The following is a 17492-nucleotide window of genomic DNA, read 5'->3' as shown; positions in this document are numbered from 1 at the left end:
AGAGAATCACTTCCATTGTCAATTGAAGGAGGTGATTTTGCAAAATGGGAATTGTACCTGCCGTCTTTAGGTCGGATACTACCGTTAATTCGGGATGAATATCCGAGTTCGTAATCAAGTCATTATTTGTCATAAAAGACAATCAAGAAAGAAAAAAAAGGGCTTAATCAACTAGTTCAAAACGCATAACAGTCTATTCAGGATATCATCTCATCACCCTATAAATATTTACTCTTTAGTAAATACAGATTTTTTATTTCGTATTCTTAATTCTTATACTATTAAATATATTATTTTTGTATTCCTAGTAACGTATGAACGGATAGTCTTTTCTAGGTGGTTCTTCCTAATTCAACTGAAAGCTTGTTATCCGAAGAATACACAATTTTTACCGAGTTACACTCTCCAGATTTATTTCCTGTAGAAATAGGAATAAACACTTGTGAATTCATCAATATTGCCATGGTTGAGAATGAATTGTCTTATAATTATAGAACTTTTAATTCGTATCAGAAATTAAAAAAAAATGTAATTGCTTTGGCCTAGCACTTGTTTCACTTGCTTATGTGAGTGTTTCTGGTTTTTTTTGTTTGGTTGTCTTCTGGTTATTTACGCAAGTTGTGCCCTCTTTCTTTCATCAATAATAATAGTTCATGTTTTCTCTCTTTTATCTTTTTCTTGTTTCTTTCTTTGCTTTTCTTCTTCTTTCTATTTTCCGTTTTTCTTGATATTTTTTTTACATGTTTTATATGTGCCAGTAATTACATATCAACATGCATCACAATTTTTCACCAATTCCAAATACTCCAAGAAATTGATAATGCACATCATTAAGAGAGTCCAACGAAAAAGTTGAAAACACTACTTTTTATTTTTAATAACAACTTCCTTTTTAGGGTCTCACACTTCACTTAAAAATAAACAAAATTTTGAAGAGCATTTTAAGTCTCCCATTCCATCAATAAAGGCCAAAAAAGTGACATATAAAAGTATGTATGAACTCAAAAAGCTCCCTAAATTCTTAGTAGGAAAAGGTAAGACTACAAAAACGGTTTTTTCAATAAACGAACAAGACCGAATTACTTCATAAAATAGTTCGATATAAATAAAGCTTTTTTAAGTAATAAAGTTTTTGTATTAAAAAAGGTTTCGGGTTTTTTGTTTGGTTTAGATGGGATATTCTTTTTGCGATTGAGGTTCGAATTATAATTTTTTTTGAATGTAATCAATTATTTTATAAAACTGGTTTTTTACAAAATGTATTGGCAAAAGTCAAAGTCTTTTTTATTATATAAATTCAAAATATAGTATATAAATAAAAGTGATTTTATAGGCTTAAAGTTATACTTAAATCATTTTATAATACAATATGACAGTTTATTTATTGAAGATGTTCTCCATATTAGACAGAATTCTCACTTAAAAAAATTGATTTTGTAGTATTATTTTCTAATATAATATTAGAATTAGGAGATGTATTAGAAAAAATTTAAAATTTTCAAAAACTGAAAATATTTTTTATTTTATAGGTATGAATTATAAGGATAAGTTAAACTTAAATCATTTCATAACAAAATAATTTATTTTTTTCACTTCTAAAGAAAGAATATGAAGGCTTAAGTGACATAGTGTATAATTACCTCACTTTAATTTATAATTCTAATATATTTAACATTTATAAACTTTTTAAAAAAAGAGAGACATTACATGTGGGTGATTTTATAAAAATAGGTTAAGTTTAAGAAGAGGGCAAACTAAACTTTTAAAGAATTTTAAAACATTTTGCAAATATTTACTATTGAATTAATGGATACTTTAAAAAAAAATTGAGTTACAAGAAATATTATTTTCAATGTTATTTCTTTAATATTATGTAACCATGCAATATGAATTCAATTCAAATATGAATTTCTAAAATATATATATATATATATATATATATATAAATATAAGAAACACCAATAATTATATTAATTTACACTTACAAGATACCTACATCCATTTGCTTAATCATCTTGATTAAACTAATCCACTAATTTTAAGATTTTACAAAGTATCCTACCAGAAAAATAAAAAATTACAACCACAAGATTTAATCCTAGAAAATCTCTTACAACCTCTTATGAACCGCTCTTAACAATCCTATTCAAGAACAATACAACTCAAAAGAAAAAAATTATGAGACAAGATCACTTGGATAACTTTCAACCTAAACTAGGAAGAAAATAAATAATGATGGTCATAAGTTGATTAATTCTATAATATTAATTCCATGATTATTATAGAAAAGCTCCAATGAAATATAATTTTTTTATAATGCAAAGCTTCCTGTTAAACTTTGAGTTAATTCATATTTTAAAAAAAGGAGTAGGAAATATAACTTTGTAGGCCTTCTATCAAAAACTATTTAACTAGCTAAAACAAAATTTTATGAAGTTCCATAAATTTTAAACAAATAAAATGATATTTTAGATAGTTAAAAGAATTTAAAAGTGTTATTTTAATAATTTTAAACTATTAAAATTTAATCGATTAAAACAACTAGAACTCCATTTTTTAAAATGCTAAAGTGATTTTAACAAACTAAAATAAATATTTAATCGATTAAATCTTTTAGCCTACTAACTCATCAAAATCAAGAATATTTTAGTCGATAATTTTTTTTAATCACTTAAAAATAACTTAATATTTAAAGAAAGTTCTAAACACTTCTCATAGACAATTTATTCAAAACTAATCATAATCAAGATGAAACAAATAAAACTTACTTATGAAATATCAAAATTACAACACAAAGACTTGATTGACTACAATATTAACTCTTCAATACACACATCATCAAATTCAAGTAGTAGTTGGGAGTATTAGATTAACTCAATCAATTATGCTTGAATCTTCAATCTCATCAAACTCTCTATAGTGTGTAATTATATATTAGTGATTAATTTAGAATATAAAATAGTTAGTATCTAAAACTTTGGTAACTAATGTTAGATATCAATTTAAAAACTATTTTTTTTAAATTTTTATTAATAATATAAACTATTTAGATACCAATAATTATTTAATTTATAAAATAATAATAATATCTAACTTAGTCAATATACTAACTAATTATTTTTTGTCTCTAAAATTAATTATTATTTAATGATTTTATTGTAGTGAGAATTAACTATAAATTATGTAAAGGATGTGTTAATTACATGTAAGCGATATTGTAAGAATTAAATTTATTATTCCAAATTATGGGAATACACCGTTGTTAATTATCCTAACATGCAGTTTTCTTAAGTTAAACATATGTTTAATGCTACTCAAAAAATGACGTCCAAGTAAGTTTGTTAAATAAGGATGTGAAGAGAAAGGTCCAAATCATGATATAATTTGTGTTTAATACAGACTTAAACTTATATAATTGTCAATATGACAAAAATTAGTTTATCATTATTTTAAAAATAATTATTATAAAAAATATGTTTTTGTTATATTTGATAACTTATATATGATTAAATAATATAAAAAAAAAACAGATTTAGTAGACGCCAAGGATAGATTCGCCCCCATGTAAGGTAAGATAGTTAGGGTTCATTGGACATTATCTATCTACTTCAAAATTTACTGATTTTTAATAATCATGTTATGTCGGTGAAAATATCTACAATCTTTATCAACAAGTTATGTTTGTAAGAAAATTGATTCTTCTAATAAATTTTTCATTGATCTAATGAATACAATGAAACTATGGTTGTTTACCTTAAAATCTGAGCCAGCCAAGATTGGAAACTCGTGCGAGAAGAAGGAATTGTGAAAGTGAGTATGTACCTGATATCTCATAATGAATGGGGAAAATGATAGTATATATAAGATGAAATTTTAGGTAAGTGGGCGTATGATTAATAGGGCAAAGTGTAGGTGATGCTTTTGGTTGTTTCTCATCTTCTTCTGCCCCATGCTCCTATTCTTCTCTCTATGATCAATAATATTTATAAAAATGAAGAAATTGTAGAATTGTAAACAGCCCTACACGACAACATGTACGTGGCCGTAACAAGAACTTCAGTTTATCTCTTTCCTGATGAATTTCGTAATTAAGCATCCCTAGAGCAGATAGTTGCAAAGTCCAATAATGGAATTAAAGGGTGCTCCACAATAATCTCACATGGTGTGACTCTACAAGCGTTTTAGTTTAGCAGGATCAGAACTTTCCTACACTTTCCCAAACTAGCTACCTTTTTTACCTGATTGGTTAAATGATTTGATTGAACAATCTTGCTCATTCTATTCCATATTTTCCTTTTCTTCTTCCTGCCTAGATAGAGATGGAAAACGGTTCCCTCATTTTTGGAAATATTTTCCTCCTTTATGTCAGGAACAACTTTATATCATCTTTGCTCAACCTCAACCTGAATCTTCACATGACAACATGAACATTCATTGTTTTTATTATTATTAATATTATTATGGCTTCTTCAAAGTAATTGACGAGCTTGGATTTTAGCAGATTTAATTGCTATAACCTAGCAAATACCAAGGTAGCTAGATTTTTTCAACTTCCTACAAGTTAAAGAAGTTCTGAACAATTAAAGCAAATATGATGTTGATTGAACGAAAATGTAATACGTGGCAGAATATATTACTACAGAAATGAATAATTATAATCATTTACTAGTTTGTTTTCTCTCATCACATTTTTTTTTATCACACTATTTTTCTTCATTCCTTTCTCTCCCTTTTCGTATATATTTCCACCTCAATCCACCCCAAAATGGGGGTGGATGAATCTCACTACTCTATGGAAATTTACTAATCATAAGTACGGGTGTTGTGTACTGTGCACTGCATATCCCTGCAATGCCGATGAAGATTTGGTTGTCCCAGATATTAACAATGAAATAATAAAAGATATCTTCTCTGTATGATGGTTCATGCATGTGTAACCATCGTGTATATATACATATAATTCTCCCCAATCCAAGCAAAACAGTATCGCTTGACAATTATATGCGGACAACCTGAAAAGACAAATGTTAAGGTTTTGTCATGATGACTAGTTTGATGGATCGGAAAACATGTCCTACATCTTTACCGTGCTATCGCCTTTCTGAGCGAAATTGATTGATTGTTCTAGCATTTCTATGATTGTAACCAAATAAAATATATAAGACAATGTAACTGTGATTCATCTGAACATATGTCGGAGTACGGGTTGATCATGATTCATGACCATGCTCATGAATGTTTTATCTAAGTTTGGTTCAAAAATTAAGCATTATTGTTTTTCTGTGGTTCATATTGTAGTTTTTGCCCCCGTTCCAAATTTCAAAACAACCTAGAAGGACCCAAGTTTTTCCTCGTGGACAAGGAGACTATAATTATTTTGTTTCAGAAACTGTTTTCATTATATCCCATCATTTTCTGATGATTTTGAATTTTCAAAGGAAATAAAATACTCATAATTGAGGCTGTTAGCTGCAAACAAAGATCTGATTTTGGTGATAATAACTTACGGATGATACTGATCCTACGATATGGAAACAGTGGCATTAAACAATGCTGATTTCAGTACCCTAGTAGGCAGAAAAGAAGCCGTTTTGTTAAATCCAACATCCTGAAAGAAGCAGAACAATTAAGGCTGTGACATAATCACCATTCATGTACTCTTTTACATAATTTTTTTCGCATCATTCTTTATTAAAAAATAACTAATAGAAAAATTAGAATGTATATGTTTAATCTTTTTTATTATTTTAAAAATGATATAAAATAATATTATATAAATGGTCTGAAAAAAATAGCATTGTTAAAAGGGACACCGAGGCAGTGACTTACTTGTGAAGCTTGTCGTGAAATAGTTGGTAACAAAGACCCCTAGTAGTTAGTAAGGCAATTCATGAACCCATAATATCTAGATTATTACTCAATAAAATAAAATGATATGGGAATAAATCGAAGACTAGATACAAATTTGACTTATCAGGATTGCGACTTCATGCCTTCCCTAACGTTTCTCAAACGTACTTTTCGCAAAGTCTATGATTTGCGCCCACTGGATACTTTTTCAGTTCATAATAGAATCAAAGTGGCTACTGTATTATTGTGTCACACCCTTCACCCTTTTCACTGTACGTATCTGAGTGTTATATAATTCAGATCAGAGATTGCTTGACAATTGCAAACTACGATAATTCACTCTCTCTTGCTTTACTTGTTGCAAAGCTGGAACTTGAGTACTGGATTTCAGGATTGTAGATAATGATATATTTATATAAAATTTCATAGATAAAAAATTGTAGTGTTTCTTTCCTTACTTTCCCTAATCTAAACCCTTTTTTTTCGTACAGAAAAAAAAAAGGCTTGCCGACATATCAAGCTAATTCCAGTCTTGCAACATCTTCGAAAAGGAGGACTACTGTTCACTGTTCTGATTGATGCTTTTAGTCAGTAATCCGATCCAAAATAGACAGGGATGGTGGGTGTTGGGTCTGTGATGTGCAAAAGTTAAGAAGTTGAATACAAGTGGATACAGCTATCTTGTCTTTGTGATTGGTGGAATACTACGCTTTTTGTTCCGATTCATTTGTTCTATCGTCATCCAAGTTCCCAACTTGGGTCTTGTCTCACCAAGTTTATCACCATTCCGTTATTCGCGATCAGTTTCAGCACTGTGTATATTTTTATATAATAGGATAATTAAAGTGAGATGTTAAGATATATAGAATGTTGTTAATTTTGCTTGAAAGGGCAACAGCAATACAATAGTAACGTACTGTACTGTAGCACAGATGAATAAATGAATTTTAGAGGGAAGATCGGGGTTCTTAGACAATATTACTTTTTGTGCATTAAATAATGAGCAGAAACACAGAAGTTGCGATAATATGTGGGTTGTAATCCTCGAGATATGTAATAAGAGCAATAATTATAAAATACGTTTATGAAAAGTTGAAAACTACAGGTCCGCACACACTGGTTCAGTTCTGTGATTTATCCTTTTAACTTAAAAGGGTAAAAGAAACAGATTTGCAGAAATTATTTAAGGAAACTGGATTGGGTACTCAGTCTTCAATCTCCATCCTCTCACGGGACCTCACTCGCGTACGTAAGTATTAATTGTGCTGTCTGCTCACCGCGAAACACATGTATGTATCATGGAAATAAAAACATGGAATGAAATTAACGATTTACAGAGGACACACACACGCATGTAATTATGTGTTATTGTGAGGAAGGGAAAAACGGTTAATTAATTAAGGGGAGTGTTATTGTGGTTGGTTTGTTAGAGAAACTGAAAACGGAAAACAGAGGGAAAAGAAAGCGATGATGGAAGGGAGAGTGGTGTTTTGTGGGATCAAGCTGGCCTGAACCTTTGCCTACAGGAATGACAAGTGATCTCCATGCACGTCGTGTCCACCTGTCTGGTCGCGCGCTCCTTCATCCTCTCCGCTCGCTCTACCTCCTCCCTCGCACGCTCCCACATTTGCCGCGCACGTGCGAACTCCGACTGCGCCATCTCCATCTCGCGCCGCGTCAGCTCCCTCATACGCTCCGCGTACGCTTTCTCCATCGCCGCCAGCCGGATTTGCTCCGCCGCCTGCCACTTCAGCGCCTCCACGCCGTCGCACATCAGCACCGCCGCCGGCGGACGCACGCTGATCGACAGCTGCAGGTCCAGCGACGGGTTGCCGCCGCAGTCTGTGGTGGAGGAGGAGGAAACCGCCGAGCGCAGCCGGAGGAGCGAGGAATCGGTGCGCGACGGTGGGAGAAGGTCGAGTTCTCTGTTAACTTCGTCTTCCATTGGAGAAGGAACGTGTTACGGTTACGAGAGAAGGAGGAAGGAAACTGTTTTTGATCGTGTAGTGACGAAAGAACGAGTTAGGACTAAATTCCCGTAGCGGGAGCTATATATAAACAACTTCACCACTTTAAATTACCACTTCACCCTTCCCAATATTCAAAATTCTCAATCTTTCTATTTTAGTACCAGCCAAAACTGTATACAATAATTAAAGATTGATTTTATGAGAATACCATGTAATTTCTTTTATCATTTTAATTGAAACTATCACCCAGCATATATTGAAACTATTACAAACATAAACCTTTCTAAATATTTAACATTTAAATTTATCATATTAATTAAATTAGAACAATCTTACACTAATTAATTATCAAGGTAACAAAATATTGTTGTAGTTTGTGGAAAAAACTGTGCAACAAGTTAACCGAAAGGACCAGTTAGCAAAACTATATCTATTTTTTATCAAAATTTTCTATAAGAATTAGTTATTTGAATTTCTTACTCATGAGCTTGATAGTTGGGTTATATAGGAAATTTCAGTTGAAGCATATAGAAGTAGCACTGTTTTAATTCTATAATTGTATTTGTCAAATAGTTTGATTTAATTTAAAGGGAAAAAAGGTATTTGATTTAAGGTAATTTAAAAAGGGAATAAATAATTGATTTTATGTAATGTTATTGCATGTGAAAAGGAGAAGAGAAGAGAATGGACCCAGTAATTAACCTGATTTATTTGACTTTGTTTTGCTGTCTGTTTGTGTACATGGATAGTAAGAATAAGAAATGAGGAGGAGAAAAGAGTAATTTAGGTAGAGTGTGGGGATAGGGGGTTGGAAGGGTGGGAAAATCCGTTATGAGAATGAGGAAAGGGAGGGAAAATAACGGATGACGTTATTGAGATGAGAGGGACCCCAGGGTTTGAGAATTGAGATGGTGAAAAGTTTGTTTGGGGTATCTTTTTTATTTTTATTAATATTTTTATTTTAATTAATATTGACTTTTTTTCTTTTACAGGAATGTGGGTGTGTAATAATTACAGTCGCACGTGCGCGCCCGTGGGCAAGTGAAAATCGACAAAACTCATTCCCTAATATAATACTATCAATTTAATGTTGCATTTTAAAGCTGGAGATATAAAAACGATAATAAAATGAATATTCTTTAATTTATTTTTGTTTCATTCCTCATTTGTTACATATTCTATTTTTGTTGACATTTAATGAATATAAACTTTTTATAACGCATGTATTGTATTATTTAATAACTTAATAATTAAATGAAATTTTAAAAGTAAAAAAATAATGTATAAGCATAAGTTGTATTTAAAAGTTTTTTTTTAACACTTTAGTTCTAAGCATAAGCATTTTTCGAAGATAAAAAAAAATGAACTTCTCCACATTAAAATTAAGTCATTTAGAAGTTTAAATTTTAAAGATAATTTTTTTTATAAATTAACTAATTTATGAATTAATTTAAGTTTATGGAAAAATATTTTTTATTTTTATTTTCTTTTCTATATTTTTTATATAAAATATAAATCTTCATGATGAATAAAACTAACACATGATTTATAGTCATGTGTGAGAATTGTTAATTACATTAATTCTTATAAGAGTTAATAATTCTATGAAATATTAAAATTAAATTTTATATATTTGGAGAGCTAAAAATATATAATTATATTAATTTGTGCAACTTTATTGAAATAAAATTGAGTTATGTAGTTTTATAACATTTGAATGAAAAAAACAATGAAGTTTTCTTTGAAAGGAAATTAAGATTGGATATAATTTCAATTTACAACAAATTTAGTAACATTGTAACAAGTTAAATATGGATAGTGATATGTCTTGGTGCATGTAAATGTAAAATGATTAATGTCTACGAAGATTTGATCTTATGTTTGCTCAACTATACATGAATATTTTTGTGAGATGGATGCTATTAATGTCAAAGCATCATTATCCGAGATAAATAAAGTTTATTTGACACTTTAATAATAAAAAACAATTATTCAACAAATTTTTTTAAAATAAAATATTATATTATGAGAAAATAATATTTTTTTTTTGAGTGAGAAGTAGATGGAACTAGTGTCAAATATCATTACTCAATGAATAAAGTTTATTTAATACTTTAATAGTAAAAAATTCATTCAATAATAATATTTTAGAGTAAAATAATAAAAAAAAATTGTGTCGAGAAATGAATAAAGTTTCTTTGATACTCTAATAGTAAAAAAAAAAAAACTACTAAAAAAAGTTTAGAATAAAATATTATATTATAACAAAATAATAATAATTTTATTGGATATAAGTGGATGATACTATATTAAAGTACCATTATCCTTAAAAGATATATCTAATCAATTATTAATTGTTGAACATTGTATAAGATCTCCATGTAGTTGAATTCGCATACTTTGGAATATTCATACTTGATTTGTTTAATGTTATGTCAAAATATTATTTAAATTATTATGTAGATTTGTTTTTTATCCTTGTGGATAGATGTGGAAGGGTAGTGTGTTATATTTTTTATAAGGTTGCTCTTGCATTCTCTTGTTTGAGTGAGATTGGTGATATGATGAAGCTATAGCATATCGAATAACTCATAGTAGATTTGGAGATGTTGTGATGGGAGGTGAAGAATTTGGTTAGTGGGACAAGTCACGTTCGTGCAAATAGGGTTGAGGAATTATCCTATGGCTTTTTGATTCTTTTTTTAGACTTACCAATTAAGGAATGTGTTTTCTATTTTCCTCCCCATTTTCATGTATTCACTCTTTTCCTAGGTATCCTTTATTTTCAGAACTTCAATTTCCATATTTTGAATTATTTTCAGATCGTCCATGAAAAATTCACACACATTTTCATTAAATAAATTGAAATTGATTTTTTTTTCTACAACAATTACTTAATAGGTGTCATGAAGTATAAAGTGACAATGAGTAATTACAAATTTCAATAATTTACATAGAAAATAGATTCTCACCTTTTTTTATTGTCATAGTAAATAAAATATAGTTAAACATTAAATATTTATTTATTATATTACAAGAAAAATATTAAATAAAAATTAATTTTAGAGATAAAAATAATTAGTTTCTATATTAACTAAATTATATATTATTTTTAAAAAAAATATTAATGTTTAAAGTAATTTATATTATTGATAAATAGTTTATAAATAAGTATATAATTAATTTATAAACTATTTATTAATAATATAAATTAATTTAAATATCAATAACTTTTTTAATTTTTAAAATAATATTTAATTAATCAATATAATAATTAATTTTTTATATGTAAAATTAGTTTTTATTTAATATTTTTTTTAATAATGTTACGTACATGTAATCATCAATAATATAAACACAAAACTACAAATAATTGTGATGGAATAATATAACTATAGTATTTTCCCTTGTGAGTTGAATAGAATAAAAATTTATTTATAGAATTAAAGTTTATGATAAAAAGTATTTTTAATTTATAATTTATGTCAAAATACATTTTAATTACGATATATTCATTTAATTATTTATGTTTTTTAAACTGTTAAAAACTATTTTATATATAGAAATAAAAAAGATGAAAGAATAATAGTTTGAGATGATGAATATCGCTCCTACATAACAATCAACTTAAGAAAAAAAAAAGTATATTATGAACTTAATCTTCATGCATTTTCATAATTTTTCAATTACTTGTGGAACCGATTATGTATTTTCGGTATATATGCGTTTCAGAACTGAAGTTAAAAACATTGAATTTAAGATAAAGAAATATAATATAACTTTTGGATTGAAGATTAAAACTCGAGTTGCTTAAAATAAATAAAGAAAAACCATAAGTCTACAATTTTCATTATCGTTACATTCTAAATCACACATATCTTTAACCTACTTGAGACTTGACATTCTAAATCATGATGGTATAAATTTTTATCCTTTACATTTTAGTTATGAAGTGGATCCAAAATTCTTAAGTCTGTTCCCTTCAAATAGCTTCTTTCAAGAGTTAGGGTTAAACATTCTAATCTTCGTTAGAAAAAAAATATTTCCCTTCTTAGTAACTTTTAGTTTGATGTTCTTATTTATTTATTTATTTAACTTGACTACAAAGTTGTTGATTTCTTTGTTCTAGGACTAAGGTTTAGTACTTGATCACAATTTATGTTTTGTTTGTTTACTTCTTCTTCTTTTTTTAACCTTTTTTTAATTTCTTAGGTATGAATTTTATTTATACAAAACGTCATAAAATTTAAATCACAATAATAGATTAATCGTTCTTATAATTTAGGGTTTATTACTAAGAATTTATAATTTAATACAATAAATAGTTTAATACAACTATTAAAGTTATAATCGTCAATTAAATTATATATGTGAGAGAAGACAAATATTATGACTCTGTCATGTCATACTGAAGTCGTGCCAACTTGGTACGACTTCTGCCATGTCATACTGAAGTCGTATCAACACGACTTCTGCCGCATCATATTTTTTTTTAATTTTATTGTTTATATATTGGGTAGTAAGTTATGTCTTATTAAAAATTAATTTGATACATAATTTTCTAAGAGTCTTAATTTTAAGAAACACAAAATTGGATAATCGTGTATACATCATGTTTGAATAATCAGCTTATTCAAACTTTGAGCCATTAACTCCTGAGAACATGGTTTCCCACTAGCCAAAAAGTATATTTTGATATTTAATGTCTCATGTATGCAAATTTTTTGATATTTTGATATTTAATGGCGCCGGACATGATCCATACACGATTATCCAATTTTTTGTTCCTTAAAACTAACATTCTTAGAAAGTTATGTATCAAATTAATTTTTAACATTACATAACTTACTACCCAATATATAAACAATAATTTTTAAAATATATATATATATATATATATATATATGACGTGGCAGAAGTCGTGTCAAGTTGGCATGGCTTCAGTATGACGTGTCAAAAGTCGTGCCAAGTTGGCACGACTTCAGTATGACAGGGCAGAAGTCATGTCAAATTGGAACGATTTGTGCATATGAAGTCGTGCAGAATTGACACGACTTGCCTAAATTTGTAATTTTTTTATACGAACCCCATTTTGGTAAAAAGCAAAAAAAAATAACCCCATCATGGTCAAAAACCCGTAAAAGAACATTTTTACATTGATGCATACCATAATAACGATCAACATAAAAAAAATTGTTTAAATAAAAAATAAATACTACATAACACTGGAAGAACTTCTCAATGGGATCGGGTGGCAGGACGCAGAGGTGAGTGTGATTAGGTTTAAGAGTGGGTGCGACTATTTGAGGATGGACAATGCGAACGACACAACGTTAGGCAAGAACAACAAAATATGATGGAAGCAACAACGGGCTCAAGATTGGACATAGTGAATAAAAACAAATAAGAATTAAGCAGCCATGTGGAAGAAGAAATGTGAGTGTGAAAGCTAGGTTTTAAAAAAAGAAAGATTTTTTATGTCAATTATACTATAACCAACATAAAATTTGATGATGAACCTATTTGTATTTCCATAGGAGTAATAAAATTATTATATTCATTGTTCGAATTTGTTAGTACATAATTGTGTCAAATATTTTTCTCGAATGAAATATTGGTGTGTTAGTGCTTTTATTCTACAATGTCATTTTGTTAGAAGAGTTTCAACACAACAAATTTGCTAAATAATTTCTTTATTGATAAAAAAATCATGCATAGAAAATTTAAGTCCATTATCACTTCTCAAGATTTTTAATTTGTTCTTAAATTAATTTTCAAGTTTAATTATAAAGTTTTTTGAACTTCTTCTTGCTTCACTTTTCTCCTTTACATATAGAAAAGTGAACCTAGTACATTCATCCACTAAGGTGCACATATTTATAATTTTCTACAAATGGGATTATGAGCGGTCCTCAAATATCAACATGTAATATTAAAAAAAAATAGACTTTGTATTACTACATGTAATATCTCAGTCATTATGTTTTTTTTCTTTCTAAATTTACATTACTAAAATTATCATATATGAGGTATTGATATTATTGAAGTATGATGAGAGAAATTTGTGATTGTTGATGAAAAGCCACAAGTTGTTGAAATTCTTCGTGAGTTAGTCCTTACATAATTTAGGTTGTATCTTCTTTATCAAAAAAAATGCACCTTATTGAAATTTATTTTGAAAATAAAACTGAGACCCTTAGAGGTAGGTGAATGCAATATATGTTGATTAAATCATTCAAGAAACATATATGAGCCAAAGCTTTATTTCATAACTCTCTAAATAAAGTTCTAATATTATATTAACAACTCACCACCTATAGAAAATATAAAATAAAATAATAAGGAAAAGATATAATAAAGAGGAATCATTCTTTTCTCTTATTATTTGATTTTTAAATATCTAAGAGAATGTATTTATATACAAACATTGAATTTAAAAAAACATAGATTAGACTCCTAAGATTTTGTAAATACACAACTTCACACGTTGAAATTCTGTAACTTGAAAAATCAGTAATTGATATTAAATAATTAGTATGTTAGATTCTATGACATCAGCGGACTCAGAAATAAGACCGGTGTCTCTCTTCCAAAATATTTCACAACACAAATTAAAAATATTGCATTTTATTGTATATATATATACACTAAAACAATAATACATGTTTTCAATTCAACCAACTATCAACACATTCTATGTTCTTATATTCTCAATTAACACCAAAATTCCAACACAAAAAAATAATTAATTATTTTAACTTCCATTACTTCATTTTAAAGTTTTTTAAGGAAAAAAACCTAAGAATCAAGAAAAGTGCTCACTCGCTCCCCCAAAACCTGATTCGGAAATAAAACACATCGTTACAAACCTAAATTAAACAATATTGATTTAATATGATCAAATTTCACATGAGACTACTACTCATACATGCAAACACACACGAACGAAAAAGAGATAACTAGAAACATAATGAGAAAGAAAACTTAGTATAAAACAATATTTAAATGGTTGAGATTACCATAAACTCTGTGTTGGAGATCTCACATCGACTAGAGATTAGAGTCTTTCATTGTATATAAGTTGGTGCAAACCTCAACCCTATGAGCTGGTTTTATGGGGTTGAGTTCGGCTTAAAATCCATTTCGTAACACTTTATTCCCATTCTATATATTGACTTCTAATTGAAGAAAAAATGAGAAATAATTTTATATTTTTAAAGAGATGCTGAATAAAATTGTGAGATTTTTTTAAGAAAGATAATAAAGTTTGTAAAATAAAGTACTAAATAGTTTTATAATCTAATTTATACACTAAACATAACTTAAAATTTTAGTCTTTTATGCTTTCTAAAACCATCAATATACTAAATATAAAAATCGTTCAAGACATCCACAATAAAAAACTTAAGTGTTGCATTGTAACTATTTTGGATATTGAAAGTTTTAATACAAGTTCTTTTAAAATACTTTGTAGTTATTTTTTTAAACTCATTTGTGTAACACCCCATAATTTATATATAACTATTACAATACCGGTTCTACATATTTTTATACAAGCTTACAGTTTTTTAAAACATTCATAATACGTGATTATGACATATGGAAATACAAATATTTACAATATAAGTTTCAAAATCAACGCCTTAAAACTTTTCTGATCCTCAGACACCTGTAAGATCATCTACTCGTGTACGTAGTACAGTCATCGCAGTTCAAACACAGCAAGAAAAGCAAGGGTAAGCTAGTGAAAATAGAATTTTATAATATACGCAATTAAATCAAAAGAGAAAACCAAGTTACATGATCAATTTCTCAAATTAAACAATCTTCTTCAAATCCCAACATTAAAACAATCACATAGATCTCACATGGATCTACACATCCAAGATATTTAACAAACAACGTCTTTCAGAAGACCCGTATTAAGTAAGTCCTACCAGATACTAACACCTGATCCAAATATTACCAGCGAATCCAACAGAAAGGATCAGGGTAAGTTCAATACAACCCAAGCCGTGCATCTCATATGTCACAGTGTGCATGAACTCCCCCATTAGCTTCTCACCACCTGATATCTTAGTCTATGTGACTTAGATCATCAGTGAAGCTCGGAGATCTCTGTTATCACATAGGCATCAATACTTAATACACAACAAACATCAGTCCATACATTATCCCAAATGTATGAATTCAATTCCATACCATTCCGTCATACAATATCATTAAAAAATGATCCACAATATTCAAAAGTCTATTTGACATAAAAAAATAACACTTTAATACTAAATCATCAAAACCGAATATTTCCACAAATTTAAATAATATATAAACAAACAACCCAATATATATATATATATAAACACACAACATCCCTCCACGAGAAATTGAATATTGGGATCACGTCCCTTCCGCATTCAGATTTTCTATCCTAGGGTGCTATTAAAATTTAAATTTAGCTTCCCTTACCTCAATTGTTTGCTTTCCAAGCAACTTTTATAATTTTATTTCCCACAGTTTGGATAAGCTTCAAGATTTACGGGCCTAATGCAAATTATCAAAACAGAACAAAAATTCAGTATATAATAGAATAAGTTGAGAGGATTAAACTTCTCAACTGACCCCACCAAGATTGATGACTAAATCCTAAGGAAAAAAAAAGAACAAAGGATATTTAGAGTAAAAATGAACTTACTTTGTTTAAAAATCTGATCGGGTAGAAATGTTCCTTAACTCCTCTGTTACAGCGTGGTATGATCATATTCTAAAATAGATGAAGATTGAGAGAGAGGGAGAGAAGAGAATATGGAGAGAGAGAGAAATGGAGATAAGGAAGAAAAAAAAAATGCATGCAGGGCTTCTGTTTCTCTTTTTAAAAAGTGCTCTTACAATCTGCATAGGTATTTTATATTTATTTTCATATATGTATGTATATTTGTAATATATATACACTATGTTTCATATTTAAGTTTTCTATTTTATTTAAGATAAAATGTTTAGTGGGAACATTCCAAGAGACACAGTCTTTTTTTTATGTAATATTTCTTAATTAATTTAGTGATATTGATCTAATATTATTTGTCATTTTTAAAAAAATTAAAATAATTATTTTTAATGTATTATTGGTATAAATATATTAAAAAAAACTGTGTATACACTTTATAATTATTAGTTTTTCTTAAAAAAAATCCTGCCATAAAAAAAATAAAAGAGTAACATTAATTTATTTTAAAAAAATTGTGAGAGAGAAAAGTTGATTTACAAATTTCATATATATTGTATAAAACATAGAAAACGCATAGTTAAATTTTTTAAAACAAAATGAAAAAAATAAAGATAAAATTTTAAATACGTGTTAATTTATGCTGGTACTCGTACCTAAATAAATATATTTTTAATATGAGTATTACAAACTACCGTCCTAAATATACTTAATAATAAGAAATTAAAAGAAAACATTTTCACTATAAATTCTGGAAGATCACATTAGATATTAAAATATATGGAGTAGCGCAGTGTTATGCATTTCTATATATATAAAAAAAATTATCTATCAATTACTTAAATAATGTTCAAATTACCTTTAAATATATTTGCAAGTAAAGTTGACCAAATCACTCACTTAAAAGTAAAACTTTAACCTCTAATGTTTTGTTATAGACATTTTAGTCTCTA

At 28.0% G+C, this 17492-nt stretch overlaps 1 protein-coding gene across 1 annotated transcript; it reads right to left on the bottom strand.

Moving 5' to 3' along the window:
- Positions 1-7144: 7144 nt before the first annotated feature.
- LOC137807967 (zinc finger protein SHOOT GRAVITROPISM 5) lies at positions 7145-7880 on the bottom strand. The gene has a single exon (XM_068608847.1). The coding sequence runs from the start codon at positions 7793-7795 to the stop codon at positions 7349-7351; it is 447 nt and encodes a 148-aa protein (XP_068464948.1). The 5' UTR covers positions 7796-7880; the 3' UTR covers positions 7145-7348.
- Between the last annotated feature and the right edge of the window lie 9612 nt (positions 7881-17492).

The sequence above is a fragment of the Phaseolus vulgaris genome, chromosome 3 (assembly GCF_000499845.2).
Source record: "Phaseolus vulgaris cultivar G19833 chromosome 3, P. vulgaris v2.0, whole genome shotgun sequence".
Lineage (NCBI taxonomy): Eukaryota > Viridiplantae > Streptophyta > Magnoliopsida > Fabales > Fabaceae > Phaseolus > Phaseolus vulgaris.
This window is presented reverse-complemented; position numbering and strand designations above follow the sequence as displayed.

Bases quoted from the DNA above. Each gene is read 5' to 3' on its own strand.
- LOC137807967 (XM_068608847.1), bottom strand. From the start codon at position 7,795: ATGGAAGACGAAGTTAACAGAGAACTCGACCTTCTCCCACCGTCGCGC.